This window comes from Mchenga conophoros, linkage group LG14 (genome assembly GCF_057382185.1).
Source record: "Mchenga conophoros isolate Kocher_MC1m ecotype Shallow Benthic linkage group LG14, M_conophoros_male_GT1.1, whole genome shotgun sequence".
Classification (NCBI taxonomy): Eukaryota; Metazoa; Chordata; class Actinopteri; order Cichliformes; family Cichlidae; genus Mchenga; species Mchenga conophoros.
Window position 1 is genome coordinate 19,412,627 of NC_140539.1, and position 23,063 is coordinate 19,435,689.

At 41.1% G+C, this 23,063-nt stretch overlaps 1 protein-coding gene and 1 non-coding gene across 2 annotated transcripts in view; both read left to right on the forward strand.

The window, feature by feature from the left end:
* The window catches only part of arhgef17 (Rho guanine nucleotide exchange factor (GEF) 17), a 67,558-nt gene that overhangs the window by 34,116 nt on the left and 10,379 nt on the right, over positions 1 to 23,063 (forward strand). The window contains exons 3-9 of the mRNA XM_085245730.1: positions 11,416 to 11,493; positions 17,107 to 17,289; positions 21,610 to 21,726; positions 22,171 to 22,263; positions 22,372 to 22,548; positions 22,689 to 22,739; positions 22,853 to 22,962. Coding sequence (XP_085101856.1) covers positions 11,416 to 11,493; positions 17,107 to 17,289; positions 21,610 to 21,726; positions 22,171 to 22,263; positions 22,372 to 22,548; positions 22,689 to 22,739; positions 22,853 to 22,962 — 809 coding nt within the window. The remainder of the gene's footprint in view (positions 1 to 11,415; positions 11,494 to 17,106; positions 17,290 to 21,609; positions 21,727 to 22,170; positions 22,264 to 22,371; positions 22,549 to 22,688; positions 22,740 to 22,852; positions 22,963 to 23,063) is intronic.
* On the forward strand, positions 20,012 to 20,084 carry trnam-cau (transfer RNA methionine (anticodon CAU)). The gene has a single exon. It is a non-coding gene; the product is annotated as a tRNA-Met (tRNA).

Below are 23,063 nucleotides of genomic sequence, written 5' to 3' on the forward strand. Positions count from 1 at the left end.
ACACTCCAGACATCCCTGAAATCTGATCCCTGTCACTACACTTTCATAAGTGACTTATTGTTCCTATAGCAACAAGGATTAAAAGACAATTTCCAAGCCACGGGCTTGACCTTTAAATGTCTGTTTGGTGAGCTTTTGTCTGATCTCTGTTGGAGAGAAAGAGCCTAAAGTCTGTTTGAGGTTATTTGTGACTGAAAAAAAGAGACTAAAAGTCGCCTCATACTGAAATTCAACAGTGTATGACCCCAGTTTACCTTGTTACGTTACGCTCAGTGTTTACCATTAGCTTCTGTCTGTCCATCCGTCCATTACTATTAATTTGAAATATTAAACTTCATGTTTGTTAAGTTCTTGTAGATATGTTTTATTGTGTCGGATGATTCGAAAGCTTTCCTCACTGATGTTTTCAAGGACATATGTATGTAAAAATGGACAAATTTAAGAAATATGGGCATTAAACACTCAGTCAAATAACTCTGATAGGATTCCAGGTTATACCAATAACCAGGAATGAGGGAGATGGTCTCCTGTACTCCTCACCCTCAAACCATCTGTCTTCTCTGTCCAAAACATGAACATGTCCATCCTCTGGTACAGCTCATTCTTTTTCTGATGAGCTAACTCTCGCGTGTTGCTCTGCGTCTTCACAATCCTAAAGGAAAGTCCAGTACTAGTCTAGTTTGGGGTGATGGGAGACCCTGCCCCAGTTAGGTCACCAGCCCATTACAGGGCTAATACACAGAGAGTCAGACACGCATCACGGTCAAATTCAGATCTATGACCAAGTTAAAATCTCCGCTCAACAAAACATGCATGTCATTGGATTGTTGGAGGCAGTAATGTGATCAATTAATCAAAGACAAATTGGGAGATTTTTGAAAACAGCCTTCATGTTTTTAGAGTTAAAACTGAAGTTTGCTTGTACAAAAATGGTAAGCAGTGTAAGTGGTCATAGTTGGAAGGAAAAAACAACAAAACTCAGGTACAGTCATTTAAAAAGGACACCTTTGCTCACTGTTGTCATGGTTATGTGTGGGCTGCTGCTGCTATTCACTGCTCTGCTCAGCCTGACCGTGTAGAAACAGAAGAAGCAGAAATGGCTTTCCCTTTTCAAATCTGTTTCTCACTGTAATGGCAGGAGGGGAACTTTGTAGTGACTTCTCTTTGACGCTCAAAAGACCTTCCTCATGGCGAAGGCTTTATTTGATAAGTTAGAGAGGAAGTGGATGGATTTTAAACGGCACGCTGCTCATCCTAAGATGCTTCAATCGAGTATTTGTGGGGGGGATTGGTCGAGCCTGGCTGGTGTGAAGAGGAGCCTAAGCGCTGTGAGCGTCTGCCCTGCCTGCTGTCTCTTATTATACACACCCAGGGGGAGGGCCAGGACACACTCGAACACACCCACACACGCAGACGTGTGCACACACGCACTTTCTATCTCTCCCCTGTGCCGCACACAGACACACCACGACATGCACTCAGGTCTTGCTTACATCATCCGTGCAGCAGAAACAGATCAGACACCCGTGCATACATGCTGAAGTGCACTCCCTTGCCTTTCACTTTGACGAGCTGCGCAGCTGAGCCTACCTGCTCTAGAGCAGGCGCGAACCGAAGACACGAGATTACATTTATGGGAGAGCAGGCAGGCTGCAAGAAAACAGCTGCAGGAAACATGCTTTATTTAACGTGGTAAGAGGGAAAGGTGGGGGGAATCCTTCGACCGTCAGGTGTGTCTGCTTTTCTTTATCTGGCAGAGATGAAGACCGAGTTTGTGTGAGTAAACAAACGGGTAGAAACCTTCACGGGCTGCCTCGCGGGAGTGTCTTATGTGCCAAAGTGAGTGTGCGTTCGGGCACACGGACCGTTCCGTATGCTTCAGATGGTTCGAACCCTAGCGCAGTTCAGCATCGCTTTGGAGGAAATGAATGAGAATGGAGAGAATACAGGAGATGAAGGAGGAGGAGAGAGAGATGGAGGAGGAGGAGAAGCTGGCTACAGAGATGCAGTGGATCAGTTCAGAAACAACAACGGCAATAGTAACTCCAGTGGGAATCTGAATGGAAATGGACTTAATGCTGGAAGCCCCAATGGAGAGGTAGATCAGTGGTTTTTGTTTATTTGTAGCACATAAAGGTGTGTGTTGCCCTTCTCTGCATATTAAAAGTTATCATTGGCTGATCCAGCTCGGTTTAGTTTTCCACTCTGTCCAACCTGTTTTATATCAGCTTTTTAAAATTCCCTTTCTTTAACTTCTTCTCCCCTTTTGGCTGCCTCAAATTCTGTTTGTCTTGTCCTAATTTCCCTGCCTTTCTTTCATTTTTATAGCTCATTCCTTGTTTTATTTTATCTGTCTCCACTGGATAATGTCTTTTTTCAGACCCCCCTCTGTCTCTATGTGTTGCATGTCTATAATACAATTAGAGCTGAGTGAATCACACGATTAGCTCTAACACCTACTGTCAGAGACGCTCGGACCACTCACTGAAGTCTCACTGTTCTGTGCCCTTTTATGAATCTCACCATCCACTCTTTTAATGACATTTGCTTACAGCTGATTAGGTTATTTTGAAGCATCCCCTGCAAAGTTGTCTTTTTGCATCCAAATCTCATCCTATTGTAGTCGACTTATGTATGCTTGACTGGGGACAGAACCAACAAACAAACATGTGTGAACACGTAAACTGTAGACATAACCCAGCCTCTGTAGAGCTGCTAATCTTATAACCCAGCCTGTTGATATGAACCAGCTACTGAAGTGTGTTAGTATGTTATGTATAAACTAACCCTGCTTGAATCCTACATCCTACATGTACATCCTAATAAATTTTGAACCTTTTTTTCTGATTTGGGAATAAGGACCGTGCTTCTTATGGAAGTTTTTAGAGGATTACAGCTAACAGTTTACAAAGACTCATATCATTTCTAAAAATTATTAAAAATTAGTAAATAGAGTAGTAACGAAGACCATTTTAATATTTATTAGATCAATTTATTCATCTTTTTGTTTGTAAAATATTACTGAAGAGTAAAATTAATAAATACTAAAATAGTTACAGGTACTGAGTCCAAATCCCGGACAAGCCCCCACTTAATGTATGTTACATAATGTGGGCACAGTGGTACCCAAGTGCCTAATATCTCACCTTTCTTTAGAAATTACAGTTTCAAGCAAAGAAATCACTGAATTATTTGTGAAAATTAGCCACATTTATTTAAAAATTAGTAATTAAAAATTCTCTACCAGAATCAGTTTGTTTTGTGCGTCTTTAGGGTATTTGAAAACTTTTATATGATAGCTCTGATAATGTACAGAAGCTATCCGCACAGTTACAAAACTACAAATAAATAATTTTTATACAAACTCCACAAAATAGACCTAAAGTCATGTTCAGGTGATGTTTTGTTTCTATAACTATCAGTATCATTTACGTGGGAGATAGATCATGGTTTTAAGTAACAATACTGCATAAATTTCATGTCTATGAAACATCCTGAAGCATTGTGCATGTTTTATCTATTTATGATAATTCGGCCGTGAGACCGCAATTGGATTTTTGGTTAACCTTTAGCTGTCATCATAATCATCATCATCATCATGTGGGATCGGTGGCCGATCAAAACAAGCTAGAGCAACTGATATCTTTTGATATAGGACACAAATAAAAGTTAGGGCTCCAAAAGTTCTGCAAAATTAAAATTCTATCATCTACAAATCTCTCGGCCAATTAGTTCATCGACTTAGAAAGACTGTTTTTCACATTATAAATCCCCAAATCAGTAAATACTTGATAACTTAGCTCAAAAATCAAAAATGCCAACAAACCAGTTATTCATTTTCTTTAGATTTTATTTTTTGTGAAATGGTGCAAGTACCAAATACACACCTCTGCACTAACTGTTTTATTCACTGTGTGAATGAGAGGTGAAACCAAGGTGAGGAGCTATTTACAGGAAGAGGCAAAGAGGAAAAGTTGGGACAGGCGATGAATTTAAAGAGGTGAGGATGGAGAAGCTAGGAAGGGGGATCAATAGTTCATTCGTGTGTCTGAGAGAGAGAAAATACGATTGATCACTATAGAGTAGGTCAGAGCAGTCTGGGCCTGCAAATGACAATTAGAGAAGCCCATAGAGATGCACATTTATGCTTTTTATCTGCATGCCAGAATTGTACAGAAAGAAAGCTTGAACACTGTAAATGAAGCGAAGGATGGAGGTCCCTTGCTTTCAGAGCTGCTACCTCAACAATGTGAAAATCCATCTTAATGTTTACAGCTGCCTATAAATAAAGGGAAAATGATAAAAGGAAATGATAGGCGATGAGGATGTTTTCTCTTTGGGCTAAGAGGACGCCTGTTGCTGCTTTTGCCAGGCTGTTGCCAGGGGATACAGTAGTCGGGAGGGGGGAGGTTGGGAATGGGTGATGAGAAGTGATGAGAGCAACTGGAAGGAGCTGCAATGCTGACTCTGATGCTTTCAGTGAGCAAACTTCAGCTCAGAACACATTATGTTAACATATTTTTCAACTAAATTCACTAATGTTGTCCTAATGTTGGTTTTTTAAGTACAATTAATTAGAATAAACAAATTAATAAAATAAAAATGCTTATGACCTTCTTTAATTTAGGTCAAAAAGCTAATCTAGCCACCTATGCTTGCTACAAAAGCGAGTTACAATAGTTAACTTTAGTGGATAAATAATAGAGGCTGACCAATATGTCAGCCCTGCTGATATTATCTATTTGCTAATATTTATAGATTTATTGGTATTGCCTTTATACCGGCCGATATATGAAAATTAAAAAAGGAGAGATGGGAGAAACCCCCTTCAGCCATGTTATGGGTGTTGATGTTGCATAGTTTATCAACCGGAGGTCATTTTGCACCATCTTTCATCAGCAACACGCATTTGGAACGGAACAAATACAAAAAGTAGCTTATCAAACAATAAAACAAGAAGACTTTTAAACCGCATTCTCATTGTATTTTACTAAGGAATCGGTTAACTACACATAACAAATGTTTAGTGAGATATCAGTTTCAAGTCCCCAAATACTGCTATCAGTATGAATCTTACAAATCCTGTATCTGCCAGGCTCTAATAAATACAAACTGCTTCACGACAACCATAAAAACACAACAACTCACCCATAAAAATATACCAAAGCTAAACATTATCACCGTTAAGGTCATCCTCACTTTGAATGATAAGTGATGGCTGATAGCAGCATTCAACGCAGTTATCAAATTGTTTAGCTAATGCTCGCGCCAACAAGCCGGTGCTCCAGTTTTGTTTTTCTACTACATAACAGCATGATGACTTAGCCGTCCACCCTCTCATAAAAAAACAAAAATGCCCAACAACACAGACTTCAAAACAGGTCCTCAAACATCAGGTAACACCAGTGTGGCTATTTCTATTTTTTTTTATATATATACATGTTTATAGTCTATGCTTCCACCTAAGCAACTAAGAACCTCTTTTAATCCCTTTGTATGGTTTTGGGTCATTCTGTGTACTAGGAGACAGACAAAAAAGTAAACAGGACCAACACATAACTTTGTAGGGCAGTGTGCAATCTTTTGTGAAAAGCTTTATGCAGCTGCACTCTTTACAGCTGTGTCCCATAATAACATGTGCAAATCTATTTCTTGTTGGATAAAAAGAGGCCACAGAGAGAAAGAAAAGCGAACTTACAATTTCCCAATAACACAAAACTGAACTCAGTTGTGGTACTTAGAGTAATTGGGTACTTCAGTCCTTTCTGGCTAAAAATGACACTTTAAATTAAAGAGATATATTGGGAAATGGGAGTTATGTTCCTAACAGCGAAACACCGTGTGGCATTCTGTTTTTCTCATTTAGTGCAACACTTTAAAGCAACCGAGAAAAATACTGTCTGAAAAAATAAGCAGCACAAGTGGAAACCTGGTTCGTAAATTCGCCTATCGGTAAACTTTATTGTCTAAATGCACTATAGGCTATAACAAAATATCCATCTTATCGTGATAGTGTTGATATTTGGATCCGTAGAAATCCCCCGCGAAATAACTTCAAGTCAAACAGAACAGCATCGGGCAGAGTCGGATGTGTGAGCCGCGGCTTTAATGTTGAGCTGCAGTGTTTGCTTGAGCTGTGAAGAAAAACTTGCTTTACGGACCCCCTGTACTCACACATTATTCAGGCACCAGAGCTCACAGAGGGACACAAGCGAACATATTGTACTCACAAAAACACACACATTCATCCAGACTGTTAACTGAGCATAATGTCTGACACTGAATATGCGTACGAGAGGAGAAAAATTGGGCATTTAACCTGTTAGTGCTGTGAATTTCATCCCAAATAAGCAGACTGTGACGTCTTTCTGAGCAGATCCCAGTTTAGGGTGATTAAATTACACAAATTCATACCTTGTAGTTAAAGCTGCATCGTTGTCGAGATCAGTGGAAGCAGGTGACTCAGGTTTATAAAGGATATGTAATTTAGGAGGTACTATATATTATATGAGTAATTATTTTAATACTTTAAATTAGATAATTGAGCAGCAGCTTGTACTCCAATTCATACATGCCAGCTTTATGTGATCACAGGAGTCGGGGTGTGTGTGTGTGTGGCATTTTGAGTCATACATCATGGAATCTATTTATTATTAACAGCGAAGATGTTTTTCTTTCTAAAATATTAATTCTTCTCCGATGATCTGATATGTAAGACAAAAGCAGCTTGTGCTTTGCAGGTTTTATGAGATAACAGCAGTGATAGGAGTGGTTTTCTCTTTCCCTGATGAAAAAGCTGAGAACACTGTGGTGGTGACTGTGCCATGTTTGGTCTCTCTGCGCTTAAAAAAAGCCCCCAGCTCTGTGCTGACAAGGACATTATTACATATCCAGTATTTATTGCACCTGTGCTTGATGAATTTCAGAGTGGTTCAGGTGTCAGGGCTAGAGTTGGCATCACCGGTCACAAACAGCCAGAGGCTGTGAGTCCAGCGTGTGATGTAGCTAAAGCCCAAATTAGACTGTACAGACTCAGTGTGGCTGCTACAGTCTGACAGCCTGTCCGGGGTTAGTAGACAAAGAATTGTATGTTTTTTTTATTGTCAATACATTTTGATTATATAAACCAGCGGTCCCCAACCCTCGGGCCTCGGACTGGTACCGGTCCGTGAGTCGTTTGGTACCGGGCCGCGAGAGTTGAGGCTCAGGTGTGACGTGAATAGTTTTCAGGGTTTTTATTGGTTTTCAGTGTTATTTTGTTATCGTTTTTATTGTTAACTCGTTTTTCCTGGGTCTTTTCACGTGTTATGAATAAATCTTCTTTTTTTCGGTACCGGTACTTGTTTTATTTTGTTGTATTTATCCGCGACACCTTAAAGGCCGGTCCGTGAAAATAATGTCGGGCATAAACCGGTCCGTGGCGCAAAAAAGGTTGGGGACCACTGATATAGACACTCCCTGGCCACTTTTTTAGGTACACCTGTTCAGCTGCAAATTCTAAGTCAACCAATCATGCGGTAGCAACTCATTTAGGCATGTAGACATGGTGAAACGTAAGAAAGCTGCTGGTCTGTGTTTGAGAAACTGCTGATCCACTGGGACTTTACCACACAGCTGTCTCTAGTGTTTACAGAGGATGAGCTGCAAAAGGGAAAAAAACCCAAAAAACACCAGGTTTCATCTCTGACCTTAATGATGGATCAAGGCCTGTAGCTGTGATAATAGAGTAGAAAGGAGTCATCCTCACTCATTAGACTGTGGCAGCTTTCCTTCTTCCATCTGCCTCTTTTAAGGTAATTTCAGTTTACTACTCCCTGCAGCGTTAATATTACAGAGAAACAATCATAGGGGAGAGAAAAAAAACAACATAATCGGTCAAGATCATACTTACTGCAGTTATTGTCTAGTTGCGCTTTCCTGTAAAAAGATGGGTTATTACCAGCATGTTGGGTTTGCTCACATTCACACCTGTAATTTGAACTCAAAGTCCAGTGATTTTGATAATTAGGCTGACTGCTTGTTTGATGTCCTATTTGGCTGTTTTGTTCGGATCTCGGAATGATGTCTTGTTCCCGGATCTCTGTGTTTACTTGGCTAGAACTGATAAAAAATGGAGGTGGATCTTATTTTGGGAGTTGCATTAAATAAAAGCGCTTGTGAGGAATGTTCTAATATTCGGCTTGAAGAGTGAAAACAAGTCGTGTTGCAGTCGTAGGGTGTTCAACATCTCTTCCTTTTCATGTGACTGAAAGCTGTTAATCCTGGATTCAGCTTTCCGTTTTGAAGGTTGACACTGCCTCAGCCCAGAGCGTCTTGACTTCAGCTCTACTGTGCCTGCCCCGTTGACCAATCAGCCTCTCAGCTGGGGTTACTATGGTAACCCTGCTAGCAAAATGAAACTGGCATTCCTAGCATTATTTCACTGTGTTCTGATGTGTCCATGTGTGATCTAATAAAAGCGACCAGCGCCGGACAGAGAAACATTCCTGTCCTCAGGGAAGCTCCCTTCATATTTAACTTGACTGTCGCGCACAAACGCTCATTGTTTCCCCATCTATTTCTCGTCGGGGTCAAGTGGTCAGCAGCGTTGTTCACTCGACAGCTGTTGTAAGAGTGCAGTTAATTCAGCGCCATTGCACCTGAGTGCGAGGAAATGCGTATATTAACCGGAGTGAAAACAGCCAGTCTCATGAAGAAGCCGTTTCCATGAAGCTTCCGTGAGAAAGAAAGAGGATCCGCATTTGTTAAGTTGATTACTGTAAATGAGGTTTCATTTGTGTGAGACAGTCATGCAGGGACAGCTGTGCTCTTGTGTGGAGGAGCTGCAGCTGAAGTTGCTGGGTGGGGGGAGAAACCAGTTTCCAGCAAAGACCTGACGCGGACCCTGAGAGACACATTCGGCCTTCAGTCGATCCATCAACATTTTAACATATTCATCAGTGTGTGTGTTGCTTCTGTGGACCATAACAGGGGACCAAACCACAGCTACTTAGGGGGCAATTAAGGACTATAAATGGATGATTACTATGTTGTTGTTTGCGTCCCTCTTTAGCTTTGTTTAATCCTGTATCTATGCTCCCCAACTCTATTGTGTTTGTGTGTGTTTGTCAGGGGTGAGTAGATTTGGAGAGAAGGAGCAGTTGAGCTGATTTACAGAGAAGTGTCACTGGCGGCTAACTTTCACTGCTGTTTCCTTATTTAAGAGGGCAAATCTTTCACTTACGATCACTCTGTTCTTCACACACACACACACACACACACACACACACACACTTCTATACACATTCCTCCATCCATCCACACGCCACCTTTCACTCTCCAGCGGTGCCCCACAGCGCCCCTGGGGTCTCCTTAGATGCCAAACGCTAAACATAACCTTTCTGGGAAGTTATTGTTACGGTTATTTATAGGACACAGCGCTGCTGGCAGAGCGGAGCAGGGGAAGAGGGGGGAAAAGCCTCCTCTGTCTATTTTTTGTGGCCATTGTGTGTGTGTGTGTGTGTGTGTGTGTGTGTGTGTGTGTGTGTGTGTGTGTGTGTGTGAAAGAGAGGGGGAAAGAGGGGGAAAGAGCCATTGTGGTTATATATGCACCATAGGGGTATGCCTGTGGCTCTGTATGATATTTATAAGCCATGTTGGTTACCAGAATATTTTGGGAGTGTCTTTCGAGACCCTGGATAAAGCACATACTCCGTGATTGGAATCACTGATTTCGGTGTCACATTAACTACTTTTTAGCATGAGTCATTATAGCATGAACGAGCCGTGCTTGTGTGGACTTCCTAGCCCCGGTGACGCCTGATCATGGAGATATAATATTTCAATGGAAAAGCTTAAAAAATATAGAGCTCCTGCCACTGAGTTTTCTATTTACTTCTTGAGAAGAACAGATAAGTGAAATCAGATAAACCTAGGACAACAACAGTGATTGTGATTTCAGTTTAAGTGTTGCGTCGGCGGTGTTGGAGAGAAGGCGTGCAGAGAAAGGAAATGTAGATTTAAAATGCCAGAAAGACAAAAGGTCCATTATCGAAACACAAAAAGAACCGCTGGTTGTTTTTGTTTGTGGATATTTTTGACGATGGCGCTCATCAGCACTGAAAAATGATGATATTTATTACCATATGACTTACAGGCTGAGTGATGTTTCTCTTGTTTGGTCATAATCCACCCCGCTGTCTTGGGATCTTTTACTTTACAGACTGCTGGGAGTTTCCTGCTTTAAATGTCAACAACATAAAATTTTCATTTCCTATTAAAGTGCTGTTTCTTTGCTTGACAAAACGGAGCTCACTTGCTTTCTTTGTGCCCGTGTTGTTCTGCTTTCGTCTTTACTAACCTGGATGAGCCTATCCCTCTGGAAAAGGGAAAATCTGAACTAATCAGACCTCATGACCTTTTTCCACTGATCCAAAGTCCAACCTTTCTTCTTCCTAGCGAATTGAAGGCTTGTTTCCCCCCAATTATCCTCACTGATAAGTGGTTCTCTTAAGGCTGAACAGCTTTTCCAGGGATTTAATTTCACCAATTGGTGAAAGGATCAGGATTTTCTTTTTCTGACTACATTTCTTCCTTGAACAAGGCTCACGACTATCTGTCCAGGTTTTAATAATGCGTTGGAGGGTCTTCAGCCTAGTTTTAGCAGTTTCGGCAAACTTGTTGAGCAGTCTGAAACTGAGGAACATTATTCCACCACTGCAGGGCATGTTTTCCAGCTTGAGAAGCATCTCACTGCATCAGGTGAGGTTGAATAACTTGTTGCCAGACTAAACATATGAATCACTCTATGATAAGCTTAGTTAAATCTAGGTGGAGTTCTTGTTTTTTTTTTTTGGCCCGGCAGTGTTCGTGTTGTTTTTGCATTTGACGTTCTTTGTCATTTTCCACCTCTGTATTCACTGATTAAAAATTTAAGCCTTAACTTTCTGAAGAGTAAACATACACTCTGCTCAGAATTACCCCATATCAAATTTTGTATCCTGTGTAGAATTTCCAAGTAAAAAGAAATCATGTGAAACTGAACGTATTTAGTGTTTTTAGGCTTTACACTGCCTTTAAAAGCTCACAGTGCTTTCTGATCCTCCATAGCAAGATTCAGTTGTATTTGCTGTACCTGGTACACACTTTTTACTTGACCTTTTGAATTCTAGTTTATTTTTACTTACTTAAAAGGAGAAAAAAAATGAGGAGAATGCATTATATTGTATTAGATTTAGCTAATAGCTATTTTCCATCTGCAATCGCATGGGCAGGTGAGCATAAAACACCACTGCGATATTTTTACAGCATTGCATGTGCTTCTGTTTGTATATTATGTGGTTTGTTCATGACATAAAGGAGCATTAGATATGAACTAGATGACCCTACAAACATTAAGTGACCTTATATTTCTTTCTTATTCTTCTGTCTTCACAGGATATGAGGAAGCATGTCATGATGACCCTCTTAGACACAGAGCAGTCATATGTGGAGTCACTGCGTACTCTTATTCAGGTAATGTAACACACACTCACACACACACATAACTTCACATGCTCTCTTACGTATCTCTTGTTATAAGTGAGTCGTATTCGCAGGCAGACACGCAGAATAACTAAAAACTACAGATTGCTGAGGACATGATTACTGAATAACTGTGGATGTTATGTAATCCACTTATTCTCATTCATCCTGTCAGGCTAATCTGTTAACCCCGTCACATCCCACTGTCATCAGCATTATCTGCCACACACACCCACACTTCTGTATCCTATACCTGTCTGTGCTCTAATAGCTGACTAACCTTTACCCCAAATCTTAGCCGCATCCCTCTGTCTGGTTAACACGTTCCCAAACATGCACACACTCACTCTGGCACCCTGTGATCACCCTGTTGTGTAACCTGTCGCTGTGTGTGGGTGAACAGTAAGCATGCGTCTGCATTTTTACAAAATGTTCGCTCACATGCGCACACGCTGACTTTGACTGTGTGTGTGTGTGTGTTTCTGTGCATATGTGTGGCCACAAAGTGAATAAACCCAGGCCGTGTTCCCATGACGACACAGGGAAAGTAAATGTTACCACGGTGACTGGTGTATAAGTGCAGATCCTTGACGGAGGGTGTCAGATTTAGTTCGGGTGAGACGGCTCTTAAGTTGAAATCGGACTCTTTTGGGTTTCTGTTGAGGGACTTTTGGTGAAGTGCTCTGTGAATAATACAAGCTTTTGCCATATAACTAAGATGATTTTAAATCAGAGAGTACTTTGTGTTTAGTAAAGCTGAACTAATAACAGTGGTTTTAACAGTCTAAACAGTTTACACCTAGTCTTTTAAGAGAGGGCCATTATGCTCATTTTCCTGGTTGCATGGTCAGTAGCAATACTCATGTAGGCTGTTGCTTTTTAATGATGCTCAGGGCACCAAAGTGTGGCTGGAAAATATCCACCACACCATTACACCATCAGCACCAGCCTGAACCTTTACAAGGTAGGACGTAGGCATCCCTTCATGTTGTTTATACCAATTTCTAACCCTACCACTGAGTGCATTCCTGTTCTCAGCTGACAGAAGCGGCATCCAGTGTGGTCTTCTGCTGCTGCCGCCCATCTGCAGATTCAGAGGTGTTTTTCTCCATATCTTGGTTGTAACCAGTGGTTATTTGAGTTACTGTGTCCTTCTTGTCATCTTGAAACAGTCTGGCCGATGTCTTCTGACATCAACAAGATTTTCAAAGACACTTTTTTGGTCTTTTTTTTGGACTGGCCTGTCTGTCTTGTTTCTGACTTGTTCTTGGTGATTGTCTGCCTCAAAAGCAGCTGAGCTGCACATACAATGACACACACTATAGAACAGGTCTGTTTTACCCTGATTCACATTTAGCCCAAAAAGACCCAAAACAGATTTATTCTCTGCAGTACAGTTGTACAGTATATGCATGTGTTACCTACAGTGGGGCAAAAAAGTATTTAGTCAGCCACCGATTGTGCAAGTTCCCCCACTTAAAATGATGACAGAGGTCAGTAATTTGCACCAGAGGTACACTTCAACTGTGAGAGACAGAATGTGAAAAAAAAATCCATGAATCCACATGGTAGGATTTGTAAAGAATTTATTTGTAAATTAGGGTGGAAAATAAGTATTTGGTCACCTCAAACAAGGAAAATCTCTGGCTCTCACAGACCTGTAACGTCTTCTGTAAGAAGCTTTTCTGTCCCCCACTCGTTACCTGTATGAATGGCACCTGTTTGAACTCATCATCTGTATAAAAGACACCCGTCCACAGCCTCAAACAGTCAGACTCCAAACTCCGCCATGGCCAAGACCAAAGAGCTTTCGAAGGACACCAGGAAAAGTATTGTAGACCTGCACCAGACTGGGAAGAGTGAATCTACAATAGGCAAGCAGCTTGGTGTGAAAAAAATCAACTGTGGGAGCAATCATCAGAAAATGGAAGACATACAAGACCACTGATAATCTCCCTCGATCTGGGGCTCCACGCAAGATCTCATCCCGTGGGGTCAAAATGATCATGAGAACGGTGAGCAAAGATCCCAGAACCACACGGGGGGACCTGGTGAATGACCTGCAGAGAGCTGGGACCAAAGTAACAAAGGTCACCATCAGTAACACACTACAACGGCAGGGAATCAAATCCCGCAGTGCCAGACGTGTTCCGCTGCTGAAGCCAGTGCATGTCCAGGCCCGTCTGAAGTTTGCCAGAGAGCACATGGATGATACAGCAGAGGATTGGGAGAATGTCATGTGGTCAGATGAAACCAAAGTAGAACTTTTTGGTATAAACTCAACTCGTCGTGTTTGGAGGAAGAAGAATACTGAGTTGCATCCCAAGAACACCATACCTACTGTGAAGCATGGGGGTGGAAACATCATGCTATGGGGCTGTTTTTCTGCCAAGGGGACAGGACGACTGATCCGTGTTAAGGACAGAATGAATGGGGCCATGTATCGTGAGATTTTGAGCCAAAACCTCCTTCCATCAGTGAGAACTTTGAAGATGAAACGAGGCTGGGTCTTCCAACATGACAATGATCCAAAACACACCGCCCGGGCAACAAAGGAGTGGCTCCGTAAGAAGCATTTGAAAGTCCTGGAGTGGCCTAGCCAGTCTCCAGACCTCAACCCCATAGAAAATCTGTGGCGGGAGTTGAAAGTCCGTGTTGCTCGGCGACAGCCCCAAAACATCACTGCTCTCGAGAAGATCTGCATGGAGGAATGGGCCAAAATACCAGCTACTGTGTGTGCAAACCTGGTAAAGACCTATAGTAAACGTTTGACCTCTGTTATTGCCAACAAAGGTTATGTTACAAAGTATTGAGTTGTATTTTTGTTATTGACCAAATACTTATTTTCCACCCTGATTTACGAATAAATCCTTTACAAATCCTACCATGTGGATTCATGGATTTTTTTTTCACATTCTGTCTCTCACAGTTGAAGTGTACCTCTGGTGCAAATTACTGACCTCTGTCATCATTTTAGGTGGGGGAACTTGCACAATCGGTGGCTGACTAAATACTTTTTTGCCCCACTGTATGTGATTAAATAATATTTGGGTTTTTATCTGGCTTAAAGATTTTAGGCCTTATTTAAAGCTAAATATACAAAAACACAGGTTTGAAATGGACATGTTGGACACACAAAGGAGAAATTAAATTAACATGGATATAGTAATGGTGTAATGGTGGCTAATGGTGTAACTGGGCCATGTCACAAAGACAAATGTTGCCACACAGTTCATTCAAGTTGATTCTGGAGTTTTTCCATCAATGTGCATGTCTGTCTTCCCACTTCACTGCTGCCATACTGTACCTGAGACTATCTAAATACAGAGAGGAAAGAGTTCGTCGAAACTGAGGTGCTTTCCTGTGACATAACGTTCGCAATTCCAGATAGTTACTGATTTGTTATGTAACACATTTCCAAGAAAAATGGATAAAGGAAGTCGACCAGCTTTCTTTTGTACAGATGTTTAAACCAGGAGATTGAATAAAAAGTGAAATGTGTCATGCAGTTCGTCAGTGCAGCATTCACAGCTTAGCGAACTTTGCAAATTTGGGAGCAATAGGGTTGAATCTGTCTGAGTTCATTTAAGAGTTAAGCTTTGAAATTTGGAAACTCAATTAATGCGATCACAGTGTGAGCGTCTCTGAGTTTGAGTGCGTCTGAGTCGAGCTTGTCGAAAGCAAAACTGTGTGATCTACACAGAATAAGGACAAAGGACAAAGTGAAGACAACATGTGATGGCAAAACCCGGTTTAATCATTTTGTTAATGTGCCGTCTGTGTCGACTGTGTTTATTCTGCGTTTACCCCGTACTGGCCACAGTGTTCATGAAATGTCTGCTCATATCAGCCTCGATCCAAGATTGAGATATCAGGGGTATGCTGTAACCAGGCATACTGTGTAGACATGTGCAGGTTTGACTTTTGTTTATTAACGCGTTTATCTTTTGTCTTTCTCTTGGTGTTTTTGCTTATTTGTGAATGCAGCTTTCATTCATCAGATAATGCAGGTGGCGTGATGTGAGGAATGAATTGCCAGACGCCAGCTGTTTTGAGCAGTGGCTGTTTTTGCAGTAAAGAGACCGCTTTTAGAGTGCATGAAGATTTCAGCAGCTTTAAGCATACAGCTGCAAAATTCTTGTAAACACATATTTTGTAAAAAATGAAAGAACTCTTTTAGCGTGAATCTTAGGGCTTAAATTGTAAGAAATAACTGTGTAAAATTACAGAAAATGTTCTAGTGGCTTGTTGGACAGACTGTCCTGCAATTATAAAGTGAACTTTTGTTTGTTAATTCAAAGATAATGTCCTATTTCGTTTATTTATTTGTGTATTTCTTTATTTTACTGTGTACAGATGGTGCAAAAGAAGACATTTCTATAGTACATAGTAAAAAAACAGAAAGTTTTCTATCATTTAATTATCTTTTACTCAGTTACGCTGGTGTGACACGAATGGCCATGGGGTGGAGATCTTTATCAGCTGAAAAATGTGTGAAAATGCAATTAAAGGTCCAAAATTTATGTCATACTTCACACTTTCACAAGGCCATCTAGTGGGATGGATCGTTGTCCTTGCCGGGCTGATTCCGGCCCCCAGGCCTTATGTTTGACACCCCTGACATGAACAGTTTTTGCTCTAAATCTACTGCACACCTGACAAAATTGCAGACTATGATGAAACAGCCTGCTTGGATAGAGAGCCTGTTTTGATATTGATAGCATTTACATTTGCCTCATTTAAAAAGGGTCCCGGACAGCAGACATGCACTTGTCCCCGGTCGTATTTATGGTATCCACTGCATTTTGATAAACATATATGCAGACTAAAAGTGGAACACAGTAATAAGAAGTTGATTTTAATAACAAAATTATTACAAGCAGTAAGACTGCAGTCGTTTTTTTATACGTGGGGCTTCTGGGAAACACCGGTCTTGGTGTTTATACTCTGGCAGGGTTCAACTAACAGGTTTACAAGGGTAAATTCTGTCACAGCAAACTTTTGCCTGTTTATAATTAAGACTTTACATATCAAAACAGGCACTCGATAGATGTTGTCTTTCTTGGAAGTTTTATACACTTGTTATTAAAAATAGAAGGGTGCTGGGAGAGTGCAGGCCTCTGCCAATTTTATAAGATCGCTCACCTGAGATTTAATGGGTTCATACATTTACCCGCTGAGGTGAGAGGAAAGATTTATGTCATGCTTAGGCAACTGTTTAAATTTTTAATTAGTCCACTGATCACGTGTGAAAGCAGTGGCAGGTTGATATAGAACGTGACATCAGTTTGAGAAAACACACTTACTATTGTTACTGTGCCAGTAACACTAACAGACATAAACTGAGGGATTACCACTGGATTTATTGTTCACTGGTTTTGAGAGGCAAGCTTGATATAAGCTCTCCTAAATGGATTTGATGAGTTAAACTGGCCTCCTTTGCGTTGTCTCCTCTTCATTGTTTTTGGCTGATAAAGTAACTGGTGCAATGAAAAAGTCTAAAATCGATTGCAATACTTTCTTAAAAAGACAAACACCTTATTAGTTTATGTCAAACATATTTATATGATCTGCTTGCTCATCAGCTGGTGATTCTCTCCTCAGGGCTACATGCGTCCTCTCAAACAGCCAGACAGCGGCTCTATAGTGGACCCCCTGCTGGTGGACGAGATGTTCTACCAAATCCCAGAGATCCTGGAGCACCACGAACAGTTCCTGGAGCAGGTCTCCGGCTGCGTGAGCCAGTGGCACGACAGGCAGACCGTTGGACACCTTCTTATCCAGTCGGTAAGCAGATATGGCAATAAGTCAAAGAGCACACATGCAGCTTCTTAACAGATGAGAACATAAGATATTTGGGCCATCATCAACACACACATGGGTCTTAAGAAAGTGTTGGACCATCAGAACACTTCACTGTGCCCCACCCAAATCTTTCATCACAATTTTGTTTTGTGGCATGAGCCTCAGATGAGGTCGCTTCTTCAGTTTAAAGTTTTAGCTTAAACTGCAAGCAGTGTGGAAATGGCCCTCACACCTTGGTGCACGTTGAGGTGTGCCATCACCCAGGGTTGTCCTGCAGATTAGGTGTTTCCTGCAGTCATTTCGGTGTGCTACCTTTACTCTAATTGTTACTTGTTACTTGTCACTTCCCGTGTAGGGATGGGTACCGGTAGGTTCTGACATAAATGGTAGTAACCAGACCAAAAAGCAGCACACATTTCGGTGCTTTATTTCGGTGCTTTATTTCGGTGCTTTTTTTCCCCTGAGATGTCATACACTTTGGATTCTAGCCAATCATTTTACCTTTCTGAGGATAGTAGGCGGGCCCAGGTAGGTACTTATCGGACACGGAGTTAGCAACATCCTCCGAAAACCCGAAGAGTAGAGTCCTGGCCTCTAGCCCTGCCAGTGTAGCAGAAATGATGACGGATGATGATGGCAGCAACAGCCGTTCTTCTCTGCGTGAGTAGCTTAATGTTGTTCGTGTGTAAGCTAACCATGTTATTAAATTAATGCATGTAAGGTGAACTAGCATACACCCTCGTAGTTACATGCCGCTGTCTTCTTGTTTGATGGCTGATACTCCCTTCACCCTGGTCAAAAAGGCTAAAATGACCAAAGAAAAAGAGGGAAACAGCTAAACATGAGAGGTTTTTGGACAAAGTTTGTGTTTTTTCCATTGATTAAGCACTGCTCCCACACAAGAGTGATACCATAAATCCCCTATAGCCGCAGAAAAGGCTAACATTGTTATCTTTTTACAAAAAAAAACAGCTGAACATGAGAGGTTTTTGGACCAATTTTGTGTTCTCCATTCTTGAAGCACCGGTTCGGGCACCATTTAAGCACCGGCACCGTTTCAAAAGTACCGGTTTGGTACTGGTATCGGATAAAACCTAAACGATACCCATCCCTATTCCTGTGCACACTAGGTGGCATTAGAGGTCTCCACTTATGCTGTATTCCAGAATAAGTCAAAAGTCAAATTTTCGGAGTTCTCGGTTGGCATTTGAATCTCGAACACCCCCACAACTTGGATTTCCCGTTTAGGAAGTTGGAGGAGCTCCGCCTACCCCAAGTTAGCAATCTACAATGGCGTCAATGAACACGAACAGCTTTAAGACTGTAATTTTTATCTAGGAAACTGCCATTAATTAATGAACATGTTGGAGAAGACCCACTTATTATATGTCATGGTGCATGGTGTATCATGTGTGGAACCCACAGTGAAAATTTCATGTGCGTGGGATGATGTTTATTGCTTAGTGGAGATGTCCTGTAGCCACTAGGTGGTGCTATGAGCATGACTAAATGCTGACACATTAGCTGTCTCCAGACTCAGATTGATCTCAAACATGTGACATGTTGAGACAGACTGAACAATGTACATTTGAGCTCTAACAATTTCACAGCCTGTGATGAATGATCATTCTGCCATGGACATGCCCATTAACGAAAACTTAAAAGCTTCCCAATTTACCATTGGCAAGTACTTTTTAGTCGACTTCTACTGTTTTGGTCCTGGTACCAATACTGCCTTTGTATAGAAAGATTGTCCTATTTTAGCATATTCAGAAATTTTATCTTGACTGTAAGCAAGAAATCCCTTCATGTGTTCCAATAAAGCTGTTGTACATGAGAAAGACATGGAACATCCTACAGTTTAAACCATAACACTACCCCATTGAATTTTGAATTAGTTAGAATTGGTCCACAACTTAAAAAAAACAAAGAAACCACTGAAAGTTACACCTCTTCATCTGTAAAGTGAAACCTTTATGTTGATGAAAAAGATAGCGTGTACGGTGTTTCTGTGGACGCTATTATTTGCAAAAGTAGGGGCAGAAATGAAGCATCTGTGCAGACATGACTCATACGACATTTACTTTCCTGTAGACGTGAGCCTGAATGAATAAACAAACTTCGAATGAGGGGAAACTGTTTTTATTGAAAGATGGTCTATAGTTGGCAACACTAGTTTCATATTTTGTTTTTCCAGTGACCGCATGTTGACCCATTTAAAACTTCCCATGACCCAAGTGTGGCTCCCAAAGAAAAAAAAAAAGTGCTCCAGAGCTTCAGTGCTGGGCTAAATGTCAGATTTGAGTTTCCTAAGAATAAAGATAGAGGATTTTAATTCCAGGCTAAGAGATTTTCACTAAACAAATTCATCACCGAAGGTACTCAAATGGCAGCATTTGTTCCCTCAGTAGGTCACTGCAGACCATAATCAAAACCCCTAACAACAAACTGCATGTTTAGTAGTAAAGCAGATTGAGAAATGAATCACAAAATTAAATAAACTCATTAATAAATTTTTCCTGTCTGTTTGGAGTAGATGTTCCTTAAAATGACGGTGTAAGAAATGCAATAAAAAGGTAACACTGAAAATAACTGTGTGCCTTTGTAGCTAAAGCTGTTGCAACGCTCAGAATGAGGACCCCTCCCCCACCCTTTCCCGCCCTCTCTCCCGCTCTTAAAGCGGCAGCGGTCACTACCGCTACAGGCCTCGTTGGCGCAGTAGGCAGCGCGTCAGTCTCATAATCTGAAGGTCGTGAGTTCGAGCCTCACACGGGGCATGAAATTTTCTGTCTCTTTGTTTGTCCAAGTTGTTTATATGTTTCATAGATTTTAGAAAAAGAGTCTTACATGAAGTGTTTTGTTTGATAATGATAAGTTAAGATGAATAGGATTTATTAAACAAAACACATTAGACTCTAATGCAGTAAGTCCTGCAATGAAGTGCAGGCCTTACTGCTGTCTGTTACGCAGCCATCTGGGAGCATTTGTTATGACAGACAAACTCAGCAGGGGTTCGAAGTTCATTTTGTCAGTCCATAAAATCCTGGACGTTACAGTGATCCCATGCTAATCGCAAACAAACAGCGGAGACGCGCAGGAAATAAATACTACAATAATAGTAAACAATGATCTTATCAGGCACAACACTGACACGACAGTTTCATAAAAAGTAGATTCATGTTTTCATAACTGTATTTTTTACTTTTTGTTTTTAGAATATAATATATACACATTCAGCCAAAGGTTTTACTGAATAGTTTAATCGTCATTACATCATTATGGGTGCAAATATCAGTTGGGGTTTTTGGGGGTGGTCTAATGTTCGAAGGTTAACACATTCAGTGTATTTACAGGGTAAGGAAACTAAGTTTCACCAGATTTTATTCTTAATCTTTCTTCCATTTGTTTCTCCCCGTGTAACTAATCTTGCTCATCCTGCTCAGATTTTATTTGTCAGAATTTTGTTACTGAGAGGCGGATGATAAGGATAGGGAAACCGGAAGTCAGTCCATTTCATCAAAGGGCAGAAAGATGATGACTCAGTGACGCTAAATACAGCACCACATTGTGGTTCTCTCTCTGCTCGTGTCGCCGACTGCTGTGTCTTCTACCCTTTTATTTGTGAAAAGAAAGCAGGTCAGGGTGATTCATCTCAATCTGTGCGTTTCTGTTGTGAGACAGAGAGGACTGCATCCTCAGATTTCTTCTTCTTTTATTCCTTTTTTTTAGTGCCAGTTAAATCAAGTGGAAATCCACTAACGTGAAAGCTTCTTTGTGTGGCTTAGGAATTAAAATAGTAAAATAGTTTGATCTTATATGCCGTTTGTTCTGTTGTTGTCTTCCCTGATTATTTAAACCTCTTAAGTGTAGCTGGTTTATACTGGAATTTTATGTTTTGCTCTTTGCAAGAAATTGAACAAGACTGTGGTGTCTGTGTTTCACAACAATCACCACAACAGTCGCCTCAAGCTGCTTTATATTGTAAGAAGAAGACCCTTCAATAATAGAGATAAAACCCCAGCAATTATATGAACCTTTATTGAACCAGCAGGGCTCAGTGCATTGTGGGAAGCCCCCAGCAGCTTAGACCTATTGCAAGATTCAGGGTCACCTGATCCAGCCCTAACTATAAGCTTTATTAAAAAAGACATTTTTAACTGTCTGTCTCCTGAATCCAAACTAGGAGCTGAAAGCTGAAGGCTTGCCTCTTATTCCACTTTTAAATACTCTAGGAACCACAAGTAAGCCCTCAGACTCAGTGCACAAACTAACTGAAATGTCCTCTTTTTCTTCTCTCTCTAGTTCTCCAAAGAAGCACTAGCTAACATGTACTCTGCATACATTGACAACTTCCTCAATGCTAAAGATGCTGTGAGGATTGCCAAGGAGGCCAAGCCAGCGTTTCACAAGTTTCTGGAGGTGAGTGTTGGATTGAAAAAACTTCTTTTATACATAGTAACGATGCAAGTTTGTCCACTACCAGCTTTTTGTTAGTGACAAAAATGTAGCTTTAAGCTTTAAGTTATGTGTTGCTTTCAGTGTTCTCATTTTTTTTCTGTTTTATAACCATCATCCAGCTTCATTGCAGGCAGAGTCAGAGAGACTTTATTTATACCTAAGGGGCAATTCATATAGATGATACCTTGCCGACCATACATACAATACACAAACATCACATTGGGGAGGCAGGTCAGGCTAGGTAGCACTGGCCGTTTGACAGCAGGAGCAGCTGCTGTGGAACCACTTCACCATCTTGTGGTAGAGATGTGAATTACAGGATTGAGCCAGCTGTAGAGCCTCTGATACTGGTGGTTCTTATATTATCCACTTTGTCTTCATCCCCCCCTTCTTTTAATCTAACAGCAAAACATGCGTGAAAACAAGGAGAAGCAGGCTCTGGGTGATCTGATGATCAAGCCGGTGCAGAGGATTCCTCGATACGAGCTGCTAGTTAAGGTGAGTGATTTAAAAATCGAACTATGAGCCTGCTGTGAAAGTAACTCAGACTGTTTAGTGATGGAAAGCCCACTTAAACAGAGATGAATGTGCTGTTGTTTGTTCAAGGATTTGCTCAAGCACACTCCAGAGGATCACCCAGACCACCCGTACTTACTGGACGCCCAGAGGGACATTAAACGACTGGCGGAGAAGATCAATAAAGGAAGACGCTCTGCTGAGGAGGCAGAGAGGGAAGCCAGGGTCATCCAGGAGATTGAGGCACACATAGAAGGAGTCGAGCACGTGAGACATTTGCTTACCTCTGCTGATTTGAGCTTTGTTGTCTGAGCGTTATGTTTTTTTCTAAAGCCGCTTTCACCCAGCATAGATAATAAAAACAATAAAGTAAAACAATAACTTCCTTATATGTATGTTTGTCTCAGATTCTAAACCCCCAGAGGAAGTTCTTGAGACAAGAAATAGTCATGGAGGCGGTAAGAAACACTCCTGGAATTATATTATAAAGCTGTATTATATTATAAGGTGTGATCCTCTTGTGAAGGTTACATTTTTCTAACCCTGTACTTGTGTTCCTGTCTCTCTGTAGAAGACAGTGGGTGGAAAGAAGGATCGTTCCCTCTTCCTCTTCAGTGATCTGATCATCTGCACCACTCTCAAGAGGAAGTCTGGCTCATTAAGACGCAGCTCCATGAGCCTGTATGTAATGCACACAGGCCATCAGAGCACAGTTTCTAAACCATACTGCCCCCTGGTGTTAAACAATATGTACACCAGATGTTCACTTTTTTTTTCTCAAT